The sequence below is a fragment of the Leptinotarsa decemlineata genome, unplaced genomic scaffold (genome assembly GCF_025532065.1).
Source record: "Leptinotarsa decemlineata unplaced genomic scaffold, Ldec_3_MD MMD2_tig00000199_RagTag_RagTag, whole genome shotgun sequence".
Classification (NCBI taxonomy): Eukaryota; Metazoa; Arthropoda; class Insecta; order Coleoptera; family Chrysomelidae; genus Leptinotarsa; species Leptinotarsa decemlineata.
The window spans coordinates 7,136,120-7,157,245 of record NW_027412544.1 but is presented as its reverse complement, the minus strand read 5'-3'; the positions used below and the strand labels follow the sequence as shown (position 1 = coordinate 7,157,245).

The following is a 21,126-nucleotide window of genomic DNA, read 5'->3' as shown; positions in this document are numbered from 1 at the left end:
GTACTTGTAGAGTGATCCCTGAGAGAATCTCCAATTGGGGTATTTTTCGGGTTGTAAACTCACTCGATCTTTCACGCGCAGGTACCACTTGTCCAAAATCTCTTCTTTCATCTGCTGGTTGATGGCATCAATGACTGGGACCGATCGAGAAAGGGTGTCAGGAACGATGTGATCCTTCCCTTTCCTGTGAACAATTTTGAAGTCATATTGCTGCATGCGGACTGCCCATCTTGCCAGTCGTCCTGATGGATCTTTCAAATTCTGTAACCAGACCAAGGAATAGTGATCGGTTATTACGGTGAACGGAATAGCTTCTAAATAAGGTCGCAGTTTTTCAATCGCCCACAGCACGGCCAAGCATTCCCTTTCTGTAGTAGAAAAATTGCGCTCTTGTTTCGTCAATGATCTACTCAAATAGCAAATTACTACGTCCTCATCCTCGCGAGTCTGAGTGAGAACAGCGCCAATTCCAAATGCCGAGGCGTCTGTTTGCAGAACAAATGGGAGGGAATAATCCGGACAGCTCAAGACTGGTGCTGATATAAGACGTTCCTTCATCTTCTGAAAAGCGATATCGCAAGTTTCGGTCCAATCAAACTTTCTACCCTTTTTCAGCAGCGATGTGAGTGGAGAAACGATGGATGCAAACTCAGGTATGAATCTCCTGTACCAGGAAAAAGTACCCACCAGTCTCCTGACATCTTTTACCGATTCTGGTCTAGGAAGCTGCAACATAGCCTTGACTTTATCGGGGTCGACATGCAATCCATTTCTATCTACAACGTATCCCAAATACTTCATTTCTGGCCTACAAAATTGACACTTTTCGAAGCTAACAGTGAGATTTGCTTCTCTCAATCTGCGGAAAACTTCATCAAGAATTGTCAGATGTTTCTCCAGAGTTTGGGTAACGATCACTACATCATCCAAATAGACGAAGACGTGTGGTTCTAGTTCAGGTCCTAGGACGGTATCGATCAACCTCTGCCACGTTGCTGGTGAATTATGTAATCCGAACGGCATCCTTTTAAATTGGAACAAACCACGCCCAGGAACGGTAAACGCTGTATACGGTCTCGACTTTTCCGCCACAGGAACTTGCCAATACGCAGACTTGATATCAAGAGAGGATAAATAATGTGCATTTTTCAATTTATCGAGCGTGTGGGAAACATATGGGAGAGGGTAGCTGTCTCGTTCCGTTACCGAATTTAGTTTTCTGTAATCAACGCAAAAGCGGTAGCTCCCATCTTTCTTCTTAACGAGAAGAACCGGTGACGACCAGCCACTATTCGACTTCTCGATAATATCGTTCTTCAACATCTCTGTTAGTTCTCGATCAATATGTTGTTGAATAATAGGCGACACTGGATAATAACGCTGCTTGATGGGTGGTGAGTTGGTCACGATGACATGTTCAGCTAGATTCGTACAGCCTAAATTATTCCCCATGAGCTCCTTGTTCTTCTCTACTACAGCGTTTAGCCGGGCCTCTTCCAATGGTGATAAAACTGTTTGTCCTCGAAGATGGTCCAATGCGTTCAGATAGCAAATTTCCTCAGAAAATTTCCACTCGTTGTGCCTCAGATTCGGAACCACTCCCATTGCTCTCCAGAAATTCGTTCCCAAAATTAAGTGATGAGGGACATCAGGAACCACTAAAACTCGAATTAATTTCAGCTTGCCTCTTAAACAAAATGGCACTTCACATTCTCCTATACTTTCACATACTTGACCATTGGCAACAGTGCAACTAATTCTCTTTGCTGAATTCAAATGTACCAAATCTTTTACGATTTGCCAACCTGGGTGTCCCAAGATAGTGGCTGAGGCACCTGAGTCTAATAACCCCAGTAAACTACGCCCCAAGACTTCAACTTTAAGGTAGGGTCTCTCATCGTTTTCGGCGTGATCCAGAATATAATCAAGGATTGGTTGAATAGCAGTCGCCGAGTGCAATTTGCGAGCGCCTTCCCCTCGACGATTCAAAGGCGTCGCTTGTCGTTTCCCGACACGGAGCAGTTTGGACAATTACGAACGGTATACCCTTTTCTCTTACATCTGTAGCATTCCAGTTGCTTCGGTAGAGCACATCCTATAGCACGATGTCCGGGTTGATCGCATCGGAAACATACTATCTCCTTCGACTGATTGTTCGACGGAATTCGTGCCGTTGCTATCTCTAAGGCATTCAATTCCTTGGTGACCTCTACGAAAGCCAAATCCTTCTCTATCACGTTGCCACGACGTGCTGATGGTTCTACGTAGCTATTGATTATGTCCCTTCTGGCTTCCATTCTTCGACATACCGAGCGAAGTTCTGAAATGGTTGTGGGTAAGGGTTCACGTAATCTGTCTTGGTAAAAGGGATGTAAATTCTTCATAACTATGTTCAGCTTAGCTTCCTCTGTCATTGGGCAACCTAGGCGGCTGAAGTAGCTTGACATCACTGCAAGATAAACTCCGATGGTTTCTGAGTGGTGTTGAGTCCTTTTCTGCAATTCTTCGAACAATGCGTCAGAATGATTGGCAGGGAGATATTCTTCTCGAAACTCTTCCACTAGTTCTTCCCAGGTCGATACTCGATTCCGACAATCTTTATAAAATTGATACGCCTTGTCAGCAAAAAGGTCCACACCTGAGTCCAACAAAACAGCGTTGGGGACATGTCGCGCTAGTCTCAACTCCTCTATTCCCTCGAAAAATGCTGTCACCGACATTCCTTTACCATCTCCAGAAAACTTCTTCAGATTCCATTTATAAGGCGGAATCATTTTACTGGTTGAGCATGGGTCAAAGACTGGATCTTCCGTCAGAGACGATCGAGCAACTGCTCCTAAGTTAGCATGGAATGATTGCGCTCCCAATCTGCTTTCTAATTGATTTAGTGCAACCGGCACACGCTTCGTATCACTTCTCTTGCTGCTGTCAACTTTATGTGAAAATTCGTCCATCAACGACAGAGCCAAACCCAGGAGTTCGGATTTCCGGGTTTCTTTGTCCTTATCCTTATCTGGGTCCATATTGTCTATACGATTCAACACATGTGCTAGCTTGGTCTGAAGTTTCATTGCCCCGCTACTCGTTCCAGAATCGGTTATGTCATCAATCAGCCTTCTGATATCATCTAGTTTCCCTCTGATTGCAGCCTCATCTTCCTCGAAAGTGAATGGATATGAAGGATATCGAAGACTCTCGCCGTACCTTTCCATCTGCATTACTTGAACCAAACGATGTCTCATTTCCTCACAAGTGCCAGTTGCTACGCCCCGATATGCTAATTCATAGGTCAGTTCGTCTTTATCAAGACGATTTATTACCAGTCTTCTTGCCATAACGCTATTCTACTAGAGTGGTATCAATTAAAAAAAAAATATTTATATTTTTCCAAAGTTTCCAAAAGTCACCTACTAAAGCCAAAACGCAAAAAAAAAACCTTCTTTTAAGGGCCCCACGTTGGGCGCCAAAAATGTCACCTCACAAACCACAAGAGGGGACTAAATCATCTGTCGGTAACAAATAAGACAGATGGGTATCCGCGGCTAAGCTAAACAGTGGAGACGGGAGTGGGTTAAACAACTTAGCAAATTTCAAATAGATCTTAATGGGCGCCAGGTAAATTTAATCCTCCAGATACCCTAAGTAACTCACAATATCAATAACTTACCAATTAATATTGGAAATAAAAGATAAAAATCCCCAATATGATTTATTCAGTAATCCTAACTTACATGGATTAACCAACAACGCTTCTAAGACAACAATGCAATATTCACACTACTACGCGATGTTCAAATGTCCATACAAGAGCGCGGTGTATCTAACCACGAATTCAATCAGCCATAAATTACGGTAGTAACGACGCTCAAAAAAAACTACAATACGTCGAGTAAAACTACCACGAAAATTGAGTAGGTGAAATCGTAAATACTAGTATCGGATGGTAAGACAAACTCGTTTGCGTCGCGTGAGCTCAGGCGTAGGCGCATCGGTGTCAATCAGCAATCGTGAAAGGAAGAATATACCTCAATTTCCGTTTCACAAATATCTATGTCAATCAGGTATCAATAACAAACTCTTAATCAATAAACGATAAACAAACACTATATCAACAGGTATCAATAAACATAAGGGCAACAATTATTCAAATATCTCAGTATATCACAAATATTCAATTAAATCAATTATAACTTGCGTGCTCCTTTTGGGCCACCGGTATATGGTGTTAGGCTACCCTGTAGTATGGCGGAGATGGATCACCCTGTAGCACCGGAGATGGATCACCCTGTAGCACCACCAAGATAGATCACCCTGTAGCACCGGTGGATCACCCTGTAGTACGGCGGAGATGGATCACCTTGTAGCACCACCAAGATAGATCACCCTGTAGGGCACGACAAGCTGGACCAGTAATGGATCACCAAATAAGATCCAGAAAGAAAATAAAGGAAAACAGGAACCCTTGACGAAGACAAAAAAAAGCAGGAAGAAAAGCAGGAAGAAAAACAGGAAGAAAAAAAAGCAGGAAGAAAAACAGGAAGAAAAACCCTACGGAAGAAAATTCTCAATCAGAATCAGATGAAACAAGGTGAGATTCAACCCCCATTCAATAGGACTATTTGACTAATCAATACCCCTGGTATATTTTCATCAAGCAAAGTAGCAAGATAACAAGAGTATATTTTTGGGTGCCCTGTATAACCATATGATCCGTAAAAATCAAGAAAATTGAATGAGTGTTGAAACCTCTCTTCAATACTAATATTCCGTTGAGATATAACGATGGAACCAGAAATTACTAAAATCATTTAAAACACATTTAATGGTAAAATTCTTACCCTGGCCAAGGGGTTTTCTATACGATTCTTCGTGTGCGGTGTTCTGCACGGAAGTCCTGCTGGGACTTGATGAGTGACTGAGGGCCTTCTGTTTCTTATGAATCTAGAGACGAGAAACGAAGGTTGTAGAATTGAAGAAGTGATATCATAGCTAAGATCACATGAGAGATGCGACAGTGATTCAAACATACCTAATTTCGGAAATCCTTCCACCTGGCACGAGTTCGGTATCCACCACAAATCCTCAAAAGAGCTTAAGTTTCCGACTGCAAATATCCACACCAAAATGACCAATCAGTCTTCCACTATACAATCCTGACTTGTAGAAATAATCCCCGTGAAGGATGGCACAAATACAACCAAATATATCCTACAATCAGTCTGATGATACCCTTTGAACTCCGAACCAAGCTCACCGAAGGCTAACTTCCAAATACTAAGAGAATGCCACATCTGACAGCTAACCAGTTGTTGCCACAGTGCATCCAATCTACACTACAAGCACCGAGGGGGCGCTGTGCACAACATCATAAATCTAACAATTCCTCCACAGCCACTTGATACATCATCAACAAGTCCATGACCCATCAAAACTCCTTCTCAAAGCAATGCAACCCTAAAACAACCCTTGACAACTTGAGTAACCGATCAATCCCTCACCCGTGAACAACTGTAGAACTAGTTCGGTGTAAGTCGACGGAACGACACTACGAAAGTTCGGCAGATGTCAACCAACAGCTGTCTCTTAACCTTGTTTACGAATATTTACAAAATATATTGTTCCAACCTATTTTCAACTATTTACCAATCCTTATTCATGCGATGGAATAGAAACATATAAGGTAAGTCGCCATAACCTTCCCTTTCAGTACAAATATTAGAGCATTCATATTATGCAGAATATTTACCGAAAATATCAAACAGTATTCAGAAACCCAGAGGTAACTAATATTGTTTTTCAGGCGATATGGCTCTAATATGTCAGTAAACCTTCTGGAAGTGATGAATAACAATCTATGCAAGAAATATTCTCGGAAAGGTATAGGGAATAAGGCAGACAACGGCTGAAAAAAATGATAGGTGAAGAAAACTGAGAAACAAACAATAACAACTATTTCAACCTAGCGAGGAATTTCGGATCTCCAATGTCGATTGGCAATAGGAGAACGCGTAAGTACTGGTCAAAGCAGTTAGTCAGGGAGCATACATTTATTCTTATACATTTCAGGTATGGTTTTCTATGGAACGGAAGATTCCCATTACTATGATGTTAAATGAATAAAATGAACTTGTAACTGAATTACATTGTTAATATCCTCTGAATAAAGATCTTAAAAGGTAAGGTAGTGGTTTTGAAAGGTCACATAAGAGCAGTTTGATCTAGTGCTAAATTGAAACGTAGCAACTTCTTTGAAAATGTAGGTCGGGCACACTGACAAACCAGATGTGTCCCTAGCTGTGACGAAAAGTTCGTCATCAATAAATGACAATTCTGTCGATTCCATAGTAAATAAACGAACAATATCTACAATATTTACAAGTAAATTTAGACCGTTACATGTGGGAAATTGTTTTCCTACATATAGCCGTTTAATATAATGTTTTATAAAACATTATATTGTCATTGATATTTTGAAAGGCTTTCTACAAACACTACAAAACAGTTTTCTAAATATTTAGGCAGTTATTATAAAATTTTTCTAACATTATTAAAAAGTTTTGTAAAGATATTTATGAAATAACTGAAATACAATTTTATAAGAGTTTTTTAGTAGTTCCAAGTAAGCGCTATAAAATATAATGCAGCACAAAACGATGACGATAAAATAAACAGTGTTCAAAATGTTTTTCAAAGGCGCAAGAAGTAATTTTGTACTGAACACTAGGAGAATATAATGGATATTTCACCAATCAAAAAGTAACAAATAGAAAGGTTGACGTCATTTTAATAATTTCACTTATGAAACCGTTAAAGACATTGTTTGTGCTTCGAAGATTGACATTTTAAGTGCCAGTGAAATTGTTATGACAAATATATAGCCTACTATTAGCAAAATTTAAGCGCGCCACTCTTTCATTAATGTTTTTGGCAAAATTATCAATTATAAATAAATTCAGTCTGTTGACGTATCAATTTTCTAGTCTCAAACTCAACTCAGTTTTTATTAAATAATTCAATCGCATAATATATATGTACTTTCCAGCTGTAAATATCATTATCAGTATTTCATATTTTCAATTCATCCAATGTCAATTTTCTGAATTGCTATCATTTTAAAATGGCGTCGTTCTATAAAATGATTTGGTATAAGTAGCAAGCATTTGAACGTATTTCAGCTACTGTTACTCCTATAAAACTGTTAAAATACACTTAGTCCGATAGGTTTTCTTACGTTTTGGTTGAATAAATATTATCTGGCGACATGTTTTGTCTAAGAAGATTCTTCCATCGATTATAAAACACTTTAGTTTTACAGTTGTAAGTTAGTTGTAATAAGTTAGTTGTATAAACGTTTCTGTGATGATTTCTCGTTTCTGTGATGATTTCTCAACTATTTAATAATGGTTTCTGATTTTATTTTATAAATGTTTCTATGCCAAATTTATAAAATACTTTCATTGCCTATTTATTTGTGTTAACGGCTCGTCTAAAATAATCAATCATAATTTCCAAAGTAATTATAAAATACCAAGAACATGAAACTGAAAAACAAAGAAATTGAAAAACGATTTTGCTGGTTGGGCATTATCTGTGTGTCTGAACTCAAAAATTATCATAGGGATTTTCATACGGTTTTCATCATGGCGGAGTGATTAAAAAAAAGGCAGATTCATGTGTACATTTTGATTATATTATTTGTGAATTGGTTGAAATATGACGATGTTATCTGTGCGAAGTAGAGGCGGTGATGCTTTCCATGCAAATCCGGGAGCTTTCATCGAGAACGCTGCTAAATCTTTTCAGATATAATTCTACAGGAAAGTCTGCGATAGTATATATGTCTGTCTTTCATTTAGATGTTTGAAAAAATGGTCACTTATGATGAAGTATTTGGAACGCTATTTAGACGGATACGATAATAATTCCTATCAAATCAAATACTTACGTTACCTTGAACATTCTATGCACATGATAATTAACGTTTCTGTCTTCCTGATATTTCATGAATAAATGAAAACACACATTGTATTTGGTAGTTCAAATAATAGTACCAATTATAGAAAATTTTCAATTAGGAGGTTATTCTACAGTTTTCTGATATTTTTCATCAACTGAAACTGGTAGAAACATATATTTTACAAGTAGAAATACCTGAAGATTATTGATAGATATCAATAGATGTGAGGTCTGAAAAAATCAAAATTACCAATTTGACTTGAACTCATCGGCCGTAAATGAGTTACGGCCATTTTGTCCTGTGAATTGATTCACAGGACAAAATGCCATAAAGTACATTTACATAACGATGTGACACGCGTTATGAAAAAAATTCGCAATAGCGTTAATTTGGTTCCATGTATTGCATAATTTCTGTGGACAATTTTTCGATTTATCTTGATGGTATTGAACATATTTATTCGCTAATGGATTTCATCACAGATAATTATTATCAGTTATAGGTGGATTTACTATGACAGTAAAATTAATGAAGATACATAAGCTTCTCTACCCCTGCGAACCAAGGCATATATTGTTATAACGGAATATATAATTACACACAATTAGTCCGCAGTCGACCCCTGATGATGAATGCACTCGTTTTTTTTATCCTCTTTGGCAACCAAATGATGCTTATCCTTCACACTTGGCTGTACCGTACTGACGAAGGCTAAATAGCGAGAAACACGTGTCTGTGGTTTGCTCACATTCCTACGAGTGCTAGTCCAATAGTTACTTTCCATCGATTTATAACATATCACTCAATATCCACCATCTATATTTGTTTAATGTTGGACCTGGATATCATGCACCCGTGGCTGAGTTGGGAGTTGTCCTAGTAGTCACAATGTCTTTCGACGATGTCCCTCTTTCTATTTGGTAGATTCGTCTCAAATAATTTCTTATATAAAATAGCTGAAATTAATTTCTTTTGGTCGGGACGACCAAATGAAACGACGAGAACCGACAGGTTCTCCACTCTTTCAATTCCGTCACGTTAATTTCATCGAAGAAGATGAGATAAAAAGTAGTAACAAGAATAGGAATCGAAAAGCATAAAAACGAAATTAGTCAATCGGAATCACATAAAAAAACTACTAGAATTCATTCGCTTGATGGCTTTGTTAGCTTCCTCATGAGCATTAATTTAGGTTACATTCAGGTTCGCTTTCATTCAGTAGTTGAATCTGTACTTTGTGTGGATTGTGCTTTTCTGCTTGTAAAAAGTATCTAGTGAAGAGATATGTTATTGTCTGCTGCAGTTTATCGTGATTATTATCTACAATCTACGCATCTACAAATGAATAAATCATTTCTTCGTAATTTCCTGGGTTGAATTCTACTTTTATATTTAATGAAAATGAAATATTTATGAACTGTTTTTCATTTATAGCAGCTTCAATCAACTTTCGAATCCTGTTTCATTTGAAATATATTTCGGAAAATGTCTCTTGCCGATACTCAGTCTACATACTTATTTTACGATACTAATTCTATACAAATGTCTTGAATGAATTGCTATTGTGTTTTTCTCTCATTATTTTGTTTCGCTTGGCATATTTTTAGAAAAATGCTCGGATTACCAAGTATCTGGGAACCGTTCTGAATATTGTAACAAAGTGAGTAGTAGTACTTATAATTATATAACTCATATTTCAATTTGGAAAAAAAAAAACATTGATCAGGTCACACCACGTTAGAAGCTGTAGGTATATTCAAATATACAGTTTGTAAAAGCCAAATCGTAACTGTACATATGTAAAAAAAACGAGACACTCCAAATGTAAATTATAAATTGACATTTCTCAACGTGAAAATGCAAGCCCATTCAACCCTCTTCGAATGACAGGTACAAGGTGATATATCGTTTGGAATGTATCTTCATTCTCTATTCAAAAATGTTATCGCTTTCGAATTGATTGCAACAATTAAGATAAAATACACTCAAAACTTATTGCAATGTACTCTAAACTTATTTCATGTTGGGGTATTGATAATAAGAAAGAAAGCAAAAACCATACCAATGTTTTTTTAGATGGTATCCTTCAAAAAACTAAATAATTTCCGTGACAATGGTTAGATTAACGGAAATGCATAAAATAACAGTTTTACAAATGATGGGTTACGGAGAAATTTTCTAATTTACCGCCCATATCTCGAAGAACAATAAGCAAAATAGAGAAGCAGTTTCGCGAGCTTGTTCATGTGGGGCAGACAAAAAGAGCAGCTGCCAATGCAATGAGTGATGAACTCAAATTAGATGTGATGTTTGAGTTTGAAGAAAACTCACATACATCGAGTAAACAGGCATACACTACATTCAATATAAGCCATACATCGATAGTAAACATATTAAAAGAGAATAAAATGTATCCCTATAAAATGGTACCTACTCAGGGGCTCATGGAAACGATTTTTAAAGAAGAACTTACTTTTGTCAGAAAATAATGGACATGTTGGATAACAGTATCATCCAATTAGAAAACGTTTTGTTTTCTGATGACTGTACTTTGTCTCTTAACGGTCATGCTAATCGGAAAAATTGCCGCTGCTGGTCAACGGAAAATCCTCACTGGTTGAGAGAAGAACACACGCAATACCCTCGAAAAGTTGATGTTTGAACAGGGATTGTAGGATACCATATCAGTGGTCCTTTTTATTGAGGGCAACTCAAATGGCTATAATTATTTGGCACTACTTCAGAATGATGTTATTTCAAGTTTAGCAAATTTATATCCTGATCCAGGAAACTCTCAGGTTCCAGTGAATACGATATGGTTTCAGCAGACTGGAACCACCACATCACCAAGTTAATGTCCGGCAATACCTCGATACGACATTTCCCAATCGGTGGATAGGGGAGCGAGGATTGATTGAATGGTTGGCGCGATCACCTGATCTTTCATCATTAGATTTCTTTTTATGGGGATTTGTAGAGAATGTGTACAAAACTGAACCTTCGGATTTGAATGACTTAAAAGAACGAATAACGTTTGCGATTAGGTCGGTCACGCCTGATATGTTAAATACTGTTAGAAGGCAGTTTTATTTGAGATAAGGATGTTGCCAAGACGTTCGCGGTGAAAATTTTGATCATCTACTTCGTTAACATACATAGTTCTTTTTTGTATTCTATATTTCATTGCGTTTTGTATTACATTTCAGTTTTTGAATGTATTTTATCAAATTTCGGTAATCATATGATTTCAATTTATTTTATCCTAATTGTAGTAAAAAATTTGAAAGCGATAACATTTTTTAATAGGGAATGAAGAGATCTTTCAAACGAAATACATGATAATATAGAATATTTGTGGGTCGAAATTAAATACAACTCATCTGTTTATATTATTGGTGTTATATATAGGCCTCCAAACACGAATATTTCTGACTTCATAAATGACCTTGAAGAGAACCTAACCATAGTCGCGCCGCAGCCTGACAATATAATTTGCATGGGAGACATTACAGATAGAAATTATATCCATCTCACAGACATCTTAGATACTTACGAATTGAAACAAATTATAAATTCGCCAACAAGAGTAACACAATCATCATGTTCTCTGTTGGACTACATTATCGTTCACGTTAATTTCAAATGGTCTGATTGTGGCACAATGGACTCACATCACGTTTCAGATCATTTTCTAGTTTATTGTTATGCTCCTGAAATCATTGTAAAACACAACCCTGTTACGCGAGCTTTCGAAATTTTAAAAATTTCAACTATGTTCATTTTACAAATGAGTTAGAATCAATCTGCTGGAATCCCTTGTATATTTCAGAAAACATTGATGAAAGAATCAGTTTTTTTTGTTTTCAAATCCACACGTTGTTCAATAATCATGCACCATATGTCACAAGAATTTTTACCAAACCTTATACACTTCTCATTATCTGTAAGTTTATGATGAAAATGAGAGATAAAGCCATAAACAAATTCAAAAAAAACCGGTAAAGCTGAAGATTGGAATTATTATAAAACTCTTAGAAACTTCACTAAATCTTCTATTGAGCGAGAAAATAACTCTAGAGACCTATGGTTGAAGCTAAAAAAACTCGATATTCATAATAAAAAACCTATATTGAATCTTCCCTCCCATTTATGTGATCCTAACAACATGAATGATTTTTTTATTGCTTCGCAACAACGGTGTAATAAGGTTGACCCAAATCTAGAACAATTTCACAGTAATAATGTGAATGATTCTATCACATCATTTCTTGAATTGGCATTGATTACCGGAAATGAACTGTTAACCTTCATGTCACAAATAAAAAGTAGATCAAAAGGAATAGATGATCTCGATAATTCTCTCTTAAATCTCTGTTGTCCACCTATAGTGCCCGTTATTTAACATATTATAAACTTTTGCTTGGCGAAGAAAGTTTTCCCAAGTATGTGGAAGCAGTCTATCGTGGTACCAATACCCAAAATTAAAGAACCTAAGGAATTCAAAGACTTGCGTCCTATAAGTCTTCTTCCATTTCTTTCCAAAATTTTGGAAAAGGCTATTGCTCAACAGCTGAGAAACCACCTTCACAACAACAATGTACTTCCAATTATGCAATCTGGTTTCAGACCAAACTATAGCTGTGCTACAGCAGTAGTAGATTTGAGCCGGTTCTAAGCCTCCCCCCACCACTATGACGTCACGTGGGGTGGATGACCTAGACCGACTCATGTGACCCTGAGAAATATGTCGGTGCATGCCACCTTGAAAAATATGTATGGTGTATATGACCTTGAAAAATATGTCTGGTGCATAGGTGGTATGTGTACATCACAGATTACAGCAGGTTCTGGGCCTCCCCCCACCACTATGACGTATTAATTGTTTTTTTTTGTTGTTATTTAGTAACATCAAGGCGATGTGACCTTGAAGGGTCTGGTGCATGGATCGTTCAGAATTTTTTTCATATGAGATTTTGTGTGTGTGTGTGTGTGTGTGACATAGTGACGTAATTACATTTGATTGGTGTGTGTGTGAGAATGCACGGTACAGGCTTTCATCATGTGCTTGTCTATGTACAAACATACGTCTGCATACTTCGAAGATCCTTCAAGTAATAAATGTTCCATCGATGTGATCCCACCAAGTTAGTAGTGGTGTGACGTCACAGCATCAACCGTTCAACGGTAAGAGAGCGAGATGTTCACTCCACGACGTGCGGCTGAGTAATGCGTATTCATCGGCGTGCCCTCACCCCTATCGCTGCAGTGAAAGATGTGACGTAACGCATCGCTCTAGCCTCGCTATCGATGGTGACACGCAGACGGCCGAGGACTGTGCTAACATCTGCCCTCTCCGAGAGCGGAACGATCACTGCCTGTTGGTATGGACATTCAGTTGGGAGGTGGGCTTGGCTGTGACGTCAGGCATCTCTAGTGGGTAGCGAAGTAGGGTGAACTGAAGAGAGTTAAATAACGTGCATTTGTATAGATAATATTGTAGAATCTCGTGAAGTATTAATCTGAAAATTTCTCGTGAAGTAATAATCTGAAAATTATCAACTTGAGCTGTGCCAAGGTATGGTTAGGGCGAATTGGATACATATAACAATTGACAGAAATTCTCTCTATTATAGCAAAATTTGATCTCACATTTTCGCTTTGAAACCTCATTGAACTATTGAGGCCCGCGTCGGACTGCAAAGTTAAAGGTTATAAAATAATTGGAGATAAGTAATGAGAAGAGTTCATTGCATGTATTCAAATGATTCAACATGGAACAAACCAATGAAGCACAAGTGATAAGAAATGAGAGTTCAGAGAGTGGATTCTTGTTCCTTGTAACTATCCAATGGAATTTAAGATCTGAATCTTGTGCAATGTTATATTCATGATGACGAATGAAAGAACAGTTATTATTTAGGTCTATTTTATGTACGGAAAACACTGAAGAGAGTGAAATTGAATTACAGAATACATATTCGGAAGAGAAATAAATATAGTAGGATTTGGAAAAATCTTGAGGTTTAGTTAGAATTTAAAAATTGTCGAAAGAGATAACTGCTTTGATGAGCCGATTTTCTATAGTTTGTGCCTGTATTTCTTGGTCCCGCATGACAAAAACTTGTCGATTTTGATATTGCACGTAGCTTTTGCATTCTGTTTCGACCTTCACAGCATATGACATCAGCGTAACTATAACTGAAAAGTAGGCTGTGCCATCACTTTGATCGAAAATAAATTCATTCACCTGTCATTGCCAGATTTACCCGGCAAGTTTGGTTTGACTTTGAAATGAATTCAAGGTTATTATCTGCCCCAAAACAGATGCGTAGACTCAACACATAACATTTTACAGGAGAACAGACTGCCATTTCTCACGCATATGCATGTCTAACATGAACTAGGTACCGCATACTTAATGATGATTCAAAATGCTACACTATATTTTTTCTTGAAATATGATTACATTACAATTTGAACCAACATAGTGGATGATATTGACGTAACTTCAACTGAAACGTGGGTACCGCCTCACTTTGGTCTCTTTTTTTCCACACATTGGCAAATCTGATGGTGAAGTTTGGTTTAACTTCGAAACTAAATACTAGAATTTTCTCGAGGGTCGAGTTTTCATGTATGCCGATGACACAACATTGTGACGTCCCCAGATCTGAATGAAATTGAAAATGAAACGAAACTAGTAATCAATGAATTCGAATGTTGGTATAGAAACAATCATTTAATAAATAATGGAAATAAAAAGACATTTATCCAGTTCTCAAGTAAGTATCAGCGCCCTTTCCCAATAAATCTAAGTTTCGAAACTGAATTGTCTTTCAATAATCACATCGAATACTTGTGCACTTCTCTGAAGAACGTATTTTGCCTTCCTAACAATGAAATTAAATTGTTTGAGACATAATCTCTTGGATATATACTATGGTCTCGTGTATTCTAAGCTTAATATAGATATTACCATTTGGGGACACTCATCAGAAATAAATAGAATCTTTATAAGGCAAAAACGCTTCATTAGACTAATTTTTGATCTCAAATACAGAGAATCTTGTAAGGAAACATTCCAAGACACAAATTTTTTTCACATTACCATGCATTTATCGTTACAAAATATTGAGCTACGTTCATGTACATTCCCATTTGCTAACAAGAAATGAGGAAACTCACTGTCATTAAACGAGACGGAGAAACGATTTCCATCGGGAAAAATAAACCATATTGAAAGAAATTTTCTCATATTCAAGACAAAAGTCAAAGACTTCTTGGTAACAAGTTGTTTTTACTTCCTGATAGAGTATGAAAATAATACTTTTGTGTAACATGTGCTGTTATTGATATAAGTGCTATAAGATGAAATATCTTTTGTAAAATGTGACGTGTCATATATACATCCATGTATCAAAAAAGATGACTGAAATTTGTCTTTGACTTCTCCGTCAATGTCATGCTAGACGGAGATTTGTAGACATGTAGTGTCAACACTTGACATTTTACAGGAGAACAGACTGATATTTCTCACACATATGCATGCCTACATGAACTTCCGCATGCTTAAAAATGATGTAATAATTTAAAATGTCACACTACGTTTTTCTTTTCGAAACATGATTGATTACAAATCTGAAGTCATACAGTAGATGATTATGATATGATTTCCACTGAAAAGCAGGTTTGTTCTCACTTTGGTCTGTTTCTCCCCCACCATGTCAAGATCTGACAGAGCAGTTTAATTCACTGTCATTAAACGAGACGGAGACACGATTTCCATCAGGAAAAAATAAACCATAATGAAAGAAATTTTCTCATATTCAAGACAAAAGTCAAAGACTTTTTGGTAACAAGTTGTTTTTACTTCCTGATAGAGTATGAAAATAATATTTTTGTGTAACATGTGCTGTTATTGATATAAGTGCTAAAAGATAAAATATCTTTTGTAAAATGTGACGTGTCATATTTACATTCATGTATCAAAAATGATGACTAAAATTTGACTTTGACTTCTCCGTCAATGTCATGCTAGACGGAGATTTGTAGACATGTAGTGTCAACACTTGACATTTTACAGGAGAACAGACTGATATTTCTCACATATATGCATGCCCTACATGAACTTCCGCATGCTTAAAAATGATGTAATAATTTAAAATGTCACACTACGTTTTTCTTTTCGAAACATGATTGATTACAAATCTGAAGCCATACAGTAGATGATTATGATATGATTTCCACTGAAAAGCAGGTTTGTTCTCACTTTGATCTGTTTCTCCCCCACCATGTCAAGATCTGACAGAGCAGTTTAATTCACTGTCATTAAACGAGACGGAGACACGATTTCCATCAGGAAAAAATAAACCATAATGGAAGAAATTTTCTCATAATCAAGAAAAAAGTGAAAGACTTTTTGGTAACAAGTTGTTTTTACTTTCTGATAAAGTATGAAAATAATATTTTTGTCTAACATGTGCTGTTATTGATTTTAGTGCTATAAGATAAAATATCTTTTGTAAAATGTGACGTGTCATATATACATTCATGTATCAAAAATGATGACTAAAATTTGACTTTGACTTCTCCGTCAATGTCATGCTAGACGGAGATTTGTAGACATGTAGTGTCAACACTTGACATTTTACAGGAGAACAGACTGATATTTCTCACATATATGCATGCCCTACATGAACTTCCGCATGCTTAAAAATGATGTAATAATTTAAAATGTCACACTACGTTTTTCTTTTCGAAACATGATTGATTACATATCTGAAGCCATACAGTAGATGATTTTGATATGATTTCCACTGAAAAACAGGTTTGTTCTCACTTTCATCTGTTTCTCCCCCACCATGTCAAGATCTGACAAAGCAGTTTGGTTTGAGCTTGAAACTGAACGCCCAGGTTATGCTAGCAGGAGATTTGCGGAGTTTTCAAAAGAGATGCGTAGGGTCATGCCGTTTTGCAGTAGAATTGATTGATTTTTCTCACACATGCATATGCTCGCCTAACAAGAACTTTCACGTATTGCAGTACAATCTAATCATTTGAAATTCAACACTATATTGCAGTATCTGACGGTGGAGTGTGGTTTGACTGTGAAAATGAATACAAAGTTCATTCTTAGCGAAAATCATGCTAAACGGGGTTTGGAAGTTCTTCAAAACAATGTATACAGTCACAACACACCATTTTGCAGCGAAAAAGACATATTTTTCCCACCTAAATATATTCTCGACATGAACTTTTACATGTCGCAATACACATGTTTCAATTTGAAATGTATTACTATCTTCTTCTTAAAACCCAATATTATCCAAGATTCAAGCCAATATACCATATGACGTAAGCGTGTATTCAACTGAAAAGGAGGTATTTCCACACTTCAACCTGAAAACTGATTCCTCCCCTCCACCATTTCATGATCTGACCTTGAAGTTGAGTTTGATCTTCAACTTGACTACGTGGTCATTTTCTGTCGATGTCCTGCTATACTGGTTTGTGAGTCCCCAAATATTACATAATGCACACATTTTTCGTACATACACACGCATGCTTCACACCATGCATCCTTATGTTTATGTTGTAGTATTTTTCTCGAGAGAATTTATATGGTTCAAGCTGCGATGATTCTGCAACCGTATTAGGAATCACACGTTAAAAGGTAAGACCTCGTTAGTCCTTAGCTCGCAACTTCTCAACTTCTGAGAGTTGTCGTTCGTATGGGGGCGACAACTGATTAACGGAAAAACAGACTTTAAACAGAAACAGAACATTTACTTGCTGCATGATAAAGATACAGTAATGCAACTTGTCGCTATCGATTTGGGTACTGTAATAGCGGTATCAACATTTTTGTCAACATTTTTACTGTTGTTCCTGTGAATATAGTGTTTAAGACTAATATATCATCATAGAAATTCAGTTTTCTGATATACTATGATTCCATAAGACATGTGTCTCAATAGCAGATTTTATTCATATTCATATTTGGTCACATTACTTCTACCGCAAAGTTTTCCCCGCTAGGTAGTGCTGTTTCTAATTTACTGTTCGAGGAATATTTTCTGGCTCTCCATTTCGGTCAATCAGTTATTGTTGAACCTGCTTCTGCAATTTTGAACAATGTTTGTGCTGATTTGATGAAATATATCGCATCTATCTTGAGCCTCATAATAGATGAATACAAGGAGAAAACGGTGAAGGATAGACTTGAAGAGTGTTATAAGGCTTCTAAACGAATGAAAAAAGATCTGAAAAATACTACTACTATGGGTGGGAAACAAAATCTACTAGCATTCTTAATCAGATGAAATTTTAGATGAAGAAAGGAGCAGGCCTGATTAGCCGGAAAGGGACATCCTCTAATCGAGGACATCGGCTTTTAATTCGCGTATCCGGACTGAAGTGATTAGTAATCCCAAGCATAAGAACCCTACCTCATTTTTGATCGACTATAAGACCCTTTTTGTGAGTATAATTCAAAATGCATTGAAAAAGGATGCATTTTTAAAGGTTAATATTGTGGAGAATTTGAGGTTGTCAAAGGCGATCGAATCTTCAACGAATATAAGTATTTCTCAATATTTAACGCATCCATCCATAGTAACACTGAAATGAATATGTGGTTTGAGGATCATGTTATGGAGTCAATCATGATAAAGTTGGAAGAGTTTCAGGAACGTGACAGAGGTTAGACGTTGAAAGCAGTAGTGAATTTGGGGGTTACCGTAAACAAATTTGTGCCGCAGAGAGGTTCATCATACATTGAACTGCCTTCTCAAATCAAACGAAAAATCATGATAATGCCTGCTTCGCTTGGGCCATTGTTTCGGCGTTGTATCCAGTTCCCCATGAACAACATTCAGATCACATTCTATCTTATCCTGACTATTCAAAAGTTCTGAAGTTGTGAGGTATTCACTTTCCGATGAAAATTATTCAGATAAATAGTTTCGAAGAGCAGAATGATCTCTCAGTCAATGTTTACACGTTGAAACTTTTTAAATCCAAGTATACTGTAATATCGCTAAGATTGAGCATAGCAAAAAATAAAAGCAAACATCTGAATCTACTCATGATTCAAGACATGTATTACGATGAAAGATGTAAGGATTCAATAAATGTCTATGATGTTAGGTCACCAACCAGAAAACACTTTGTTTGAATGAAAGATCTATCTAGTTTGGTGAGTAATCAACTCGACAACAATAATAGAAAAAAATATTTTTGCCATAGGTGTTTTCACTGTTTTTCCATGCAAGCAATGTTAGATAAACACCTTGAAGACTGCTCGAAGACACTTTTTGTTATAGAAAATATTGCATTGGATCTCAATGGAAGTGAAGATCTATCTAGTTTGGTGAGTAATCAACTCGACAACCATAATTGAAAAAAATATTTTTGCCATAGGTGTTTTCACTGTTTTTCCACACATGCAATGTTAGATAAACACCTTGAAGACTGCTCGAAGACACTTTTTGTTATAGAAAATATTGCATTAGATCTCAATGGAAGTGTCGCCGTAAGGCCGATAACAAAGAAAAAGTATATCTCCTTCATTAAAAATATTTCTGGTAGCAAGAGCCACTTCAGATTTTTTTACTCATTCAGATTCATGAGTTTTTCGCTGGATACGTTAGTATCATATCTATCAGATTTCCAAATCTCATATCACAGTTCTTCAACCGCTCGAATGATGAAGAGTAGATTTTGACAAAAAAGGGTGTAATGCGGTATGACTATATCGATTCTTTCAAAAAATTCAATGAAGATTGTTTACCCCCTATCGAAACCTTTTACAACATATTGGAGGAAAAACCTTGTCCTAGGAGATCTTACTTACGTGCCAAGCTGATATGGGCTACTTTTAATATAAACACATCGGGAAAATATACGAATCTGTATTTGAAGACGAATGTTATGCTTCTGGCTATGTATTCGAGCAGTTCCGCTCAAGTTTTCATAAAACTTACGGTTTGGATCCTGCCCATTATTTCACTCTGCCTGGCTATACATGGAATGCTATGTTATTCAAAACGAAACAGCAACTTGAACTTCTCACCGATGTAGATCAGTTGATGTTTTTCGAAAAGGGAACAAGAGGTGGACTGAGTCAAGTTTGCTCCAAGCGAAGAGTCACAGCTAATAACAAATACATGGGTGATATCTTATGATAAAGCCAAAGCTGACTCATTCCTAATGTATTTCGATGTTAATAATCAATATGGTTGGGCAATGTCTCAATATCTACCATACGGCTGGTTTGAGTAGATGGACACCACCATTGATATCACAACTGTACCTGATGATGCCTCGGAAGGTTATATACTAGAAGTTGATATGGAGTATCCAAATAACCTTCACGATATGCATAAGGATTTACCGTTTTGCCCCGATCATGTGGATCCTAAGACAAAAAAATTTCGAACCGAAAGTACATCGGATGTGAAACAATTTAAATTGATGGCTACTCTACAGTCGAAGAAATAGTATGTGAATCATTACAGAAATCTCAAGCAGGCCTTAGAAAATGGTCTCATTTTGAACAAGATTCATCGTGTTCTAAAGTTCAAGCAGTCCACACGTGGCTGAAGCCCTACAAAGGCTTGAACACACGTTTGCGAACTGCTGCCTCGAATGATATTGAAAAGAACCTATTCAAACTAATGCCGTATTTGATATGTACTGCTATCTTCAAAACTCAATTTTTGTCCCATATATATAAATATTTGTTTCAGGGAAAACTATGGAAAATCTGAGAAAGCACTCTGATGTTCGCCTTGTAACGAGTTGGGATGGGCGATATGGTGCCGAAGCCAGAATCTCCAATCCTCGGTTCAAGAGTTTGACTGTTTTCGATGAAAACTTGACTGCCATTGAATTGGGAAAATCCAAAATATTCTTCAACAAACCTATATATGTTGGAATCGTAGTACTGGATTTGGCAAAGTTGACCACATATAATTTCCATTATGAATACATGGCTCCTAGGTATAGAGAAATTTTTTGCGTAGTTTATACTGACACGGACAGTTTGATTTATGAAATTATAAATTATGATCTATATGAGATGATAAAAAAATTATTGTCATCAGTATTTCGATACTAGCGATTATCAATCAGATATCATTTATAATATTCCCCGAGCGAATAAGAAA

General features: G+C 36.7%; 1 protein-coding gene across 1 annotated transcript; it reads right to left on the bottom strand.

The window, feature by feature from the left end:
* Positions 1 to 1,985: 1,985 nt before the first annotated feature.
* Positions 1,986 to 5,241, bottom strand: LOC141481400 (uncharacterized). The gene is made up of 2 exons (XM_074172867.1): positions 5,030 to 5,241; positions 1,986 to 4,941 (listed from the first exon to the last, which is right to left on the bottom strand). The coding sequence occupies exon 2, from the start codon at positions 3,333 to 3,335 to the stop codon at positions 1,986 to 1,988; it is 1,350 nt and encodes a 449-aa protein (XP_074028968.1). The 5' UTR covers positions 3,336 to 4,941; positions 5,030 to 5,241.
* Positions 5,242 to 21,126: the final 15,885 nt, after the last annotated feature.

Bases quoted from the DNA above. Each gene is read 5' to 3' on its own strand.
- LOC141481400 (XM_074172867.1), bottom strand. From the start codon at position 3,335: ATGGCAAGAAGACTGGTAATAAATCGTCTTGATAAAGACGAACTGACC.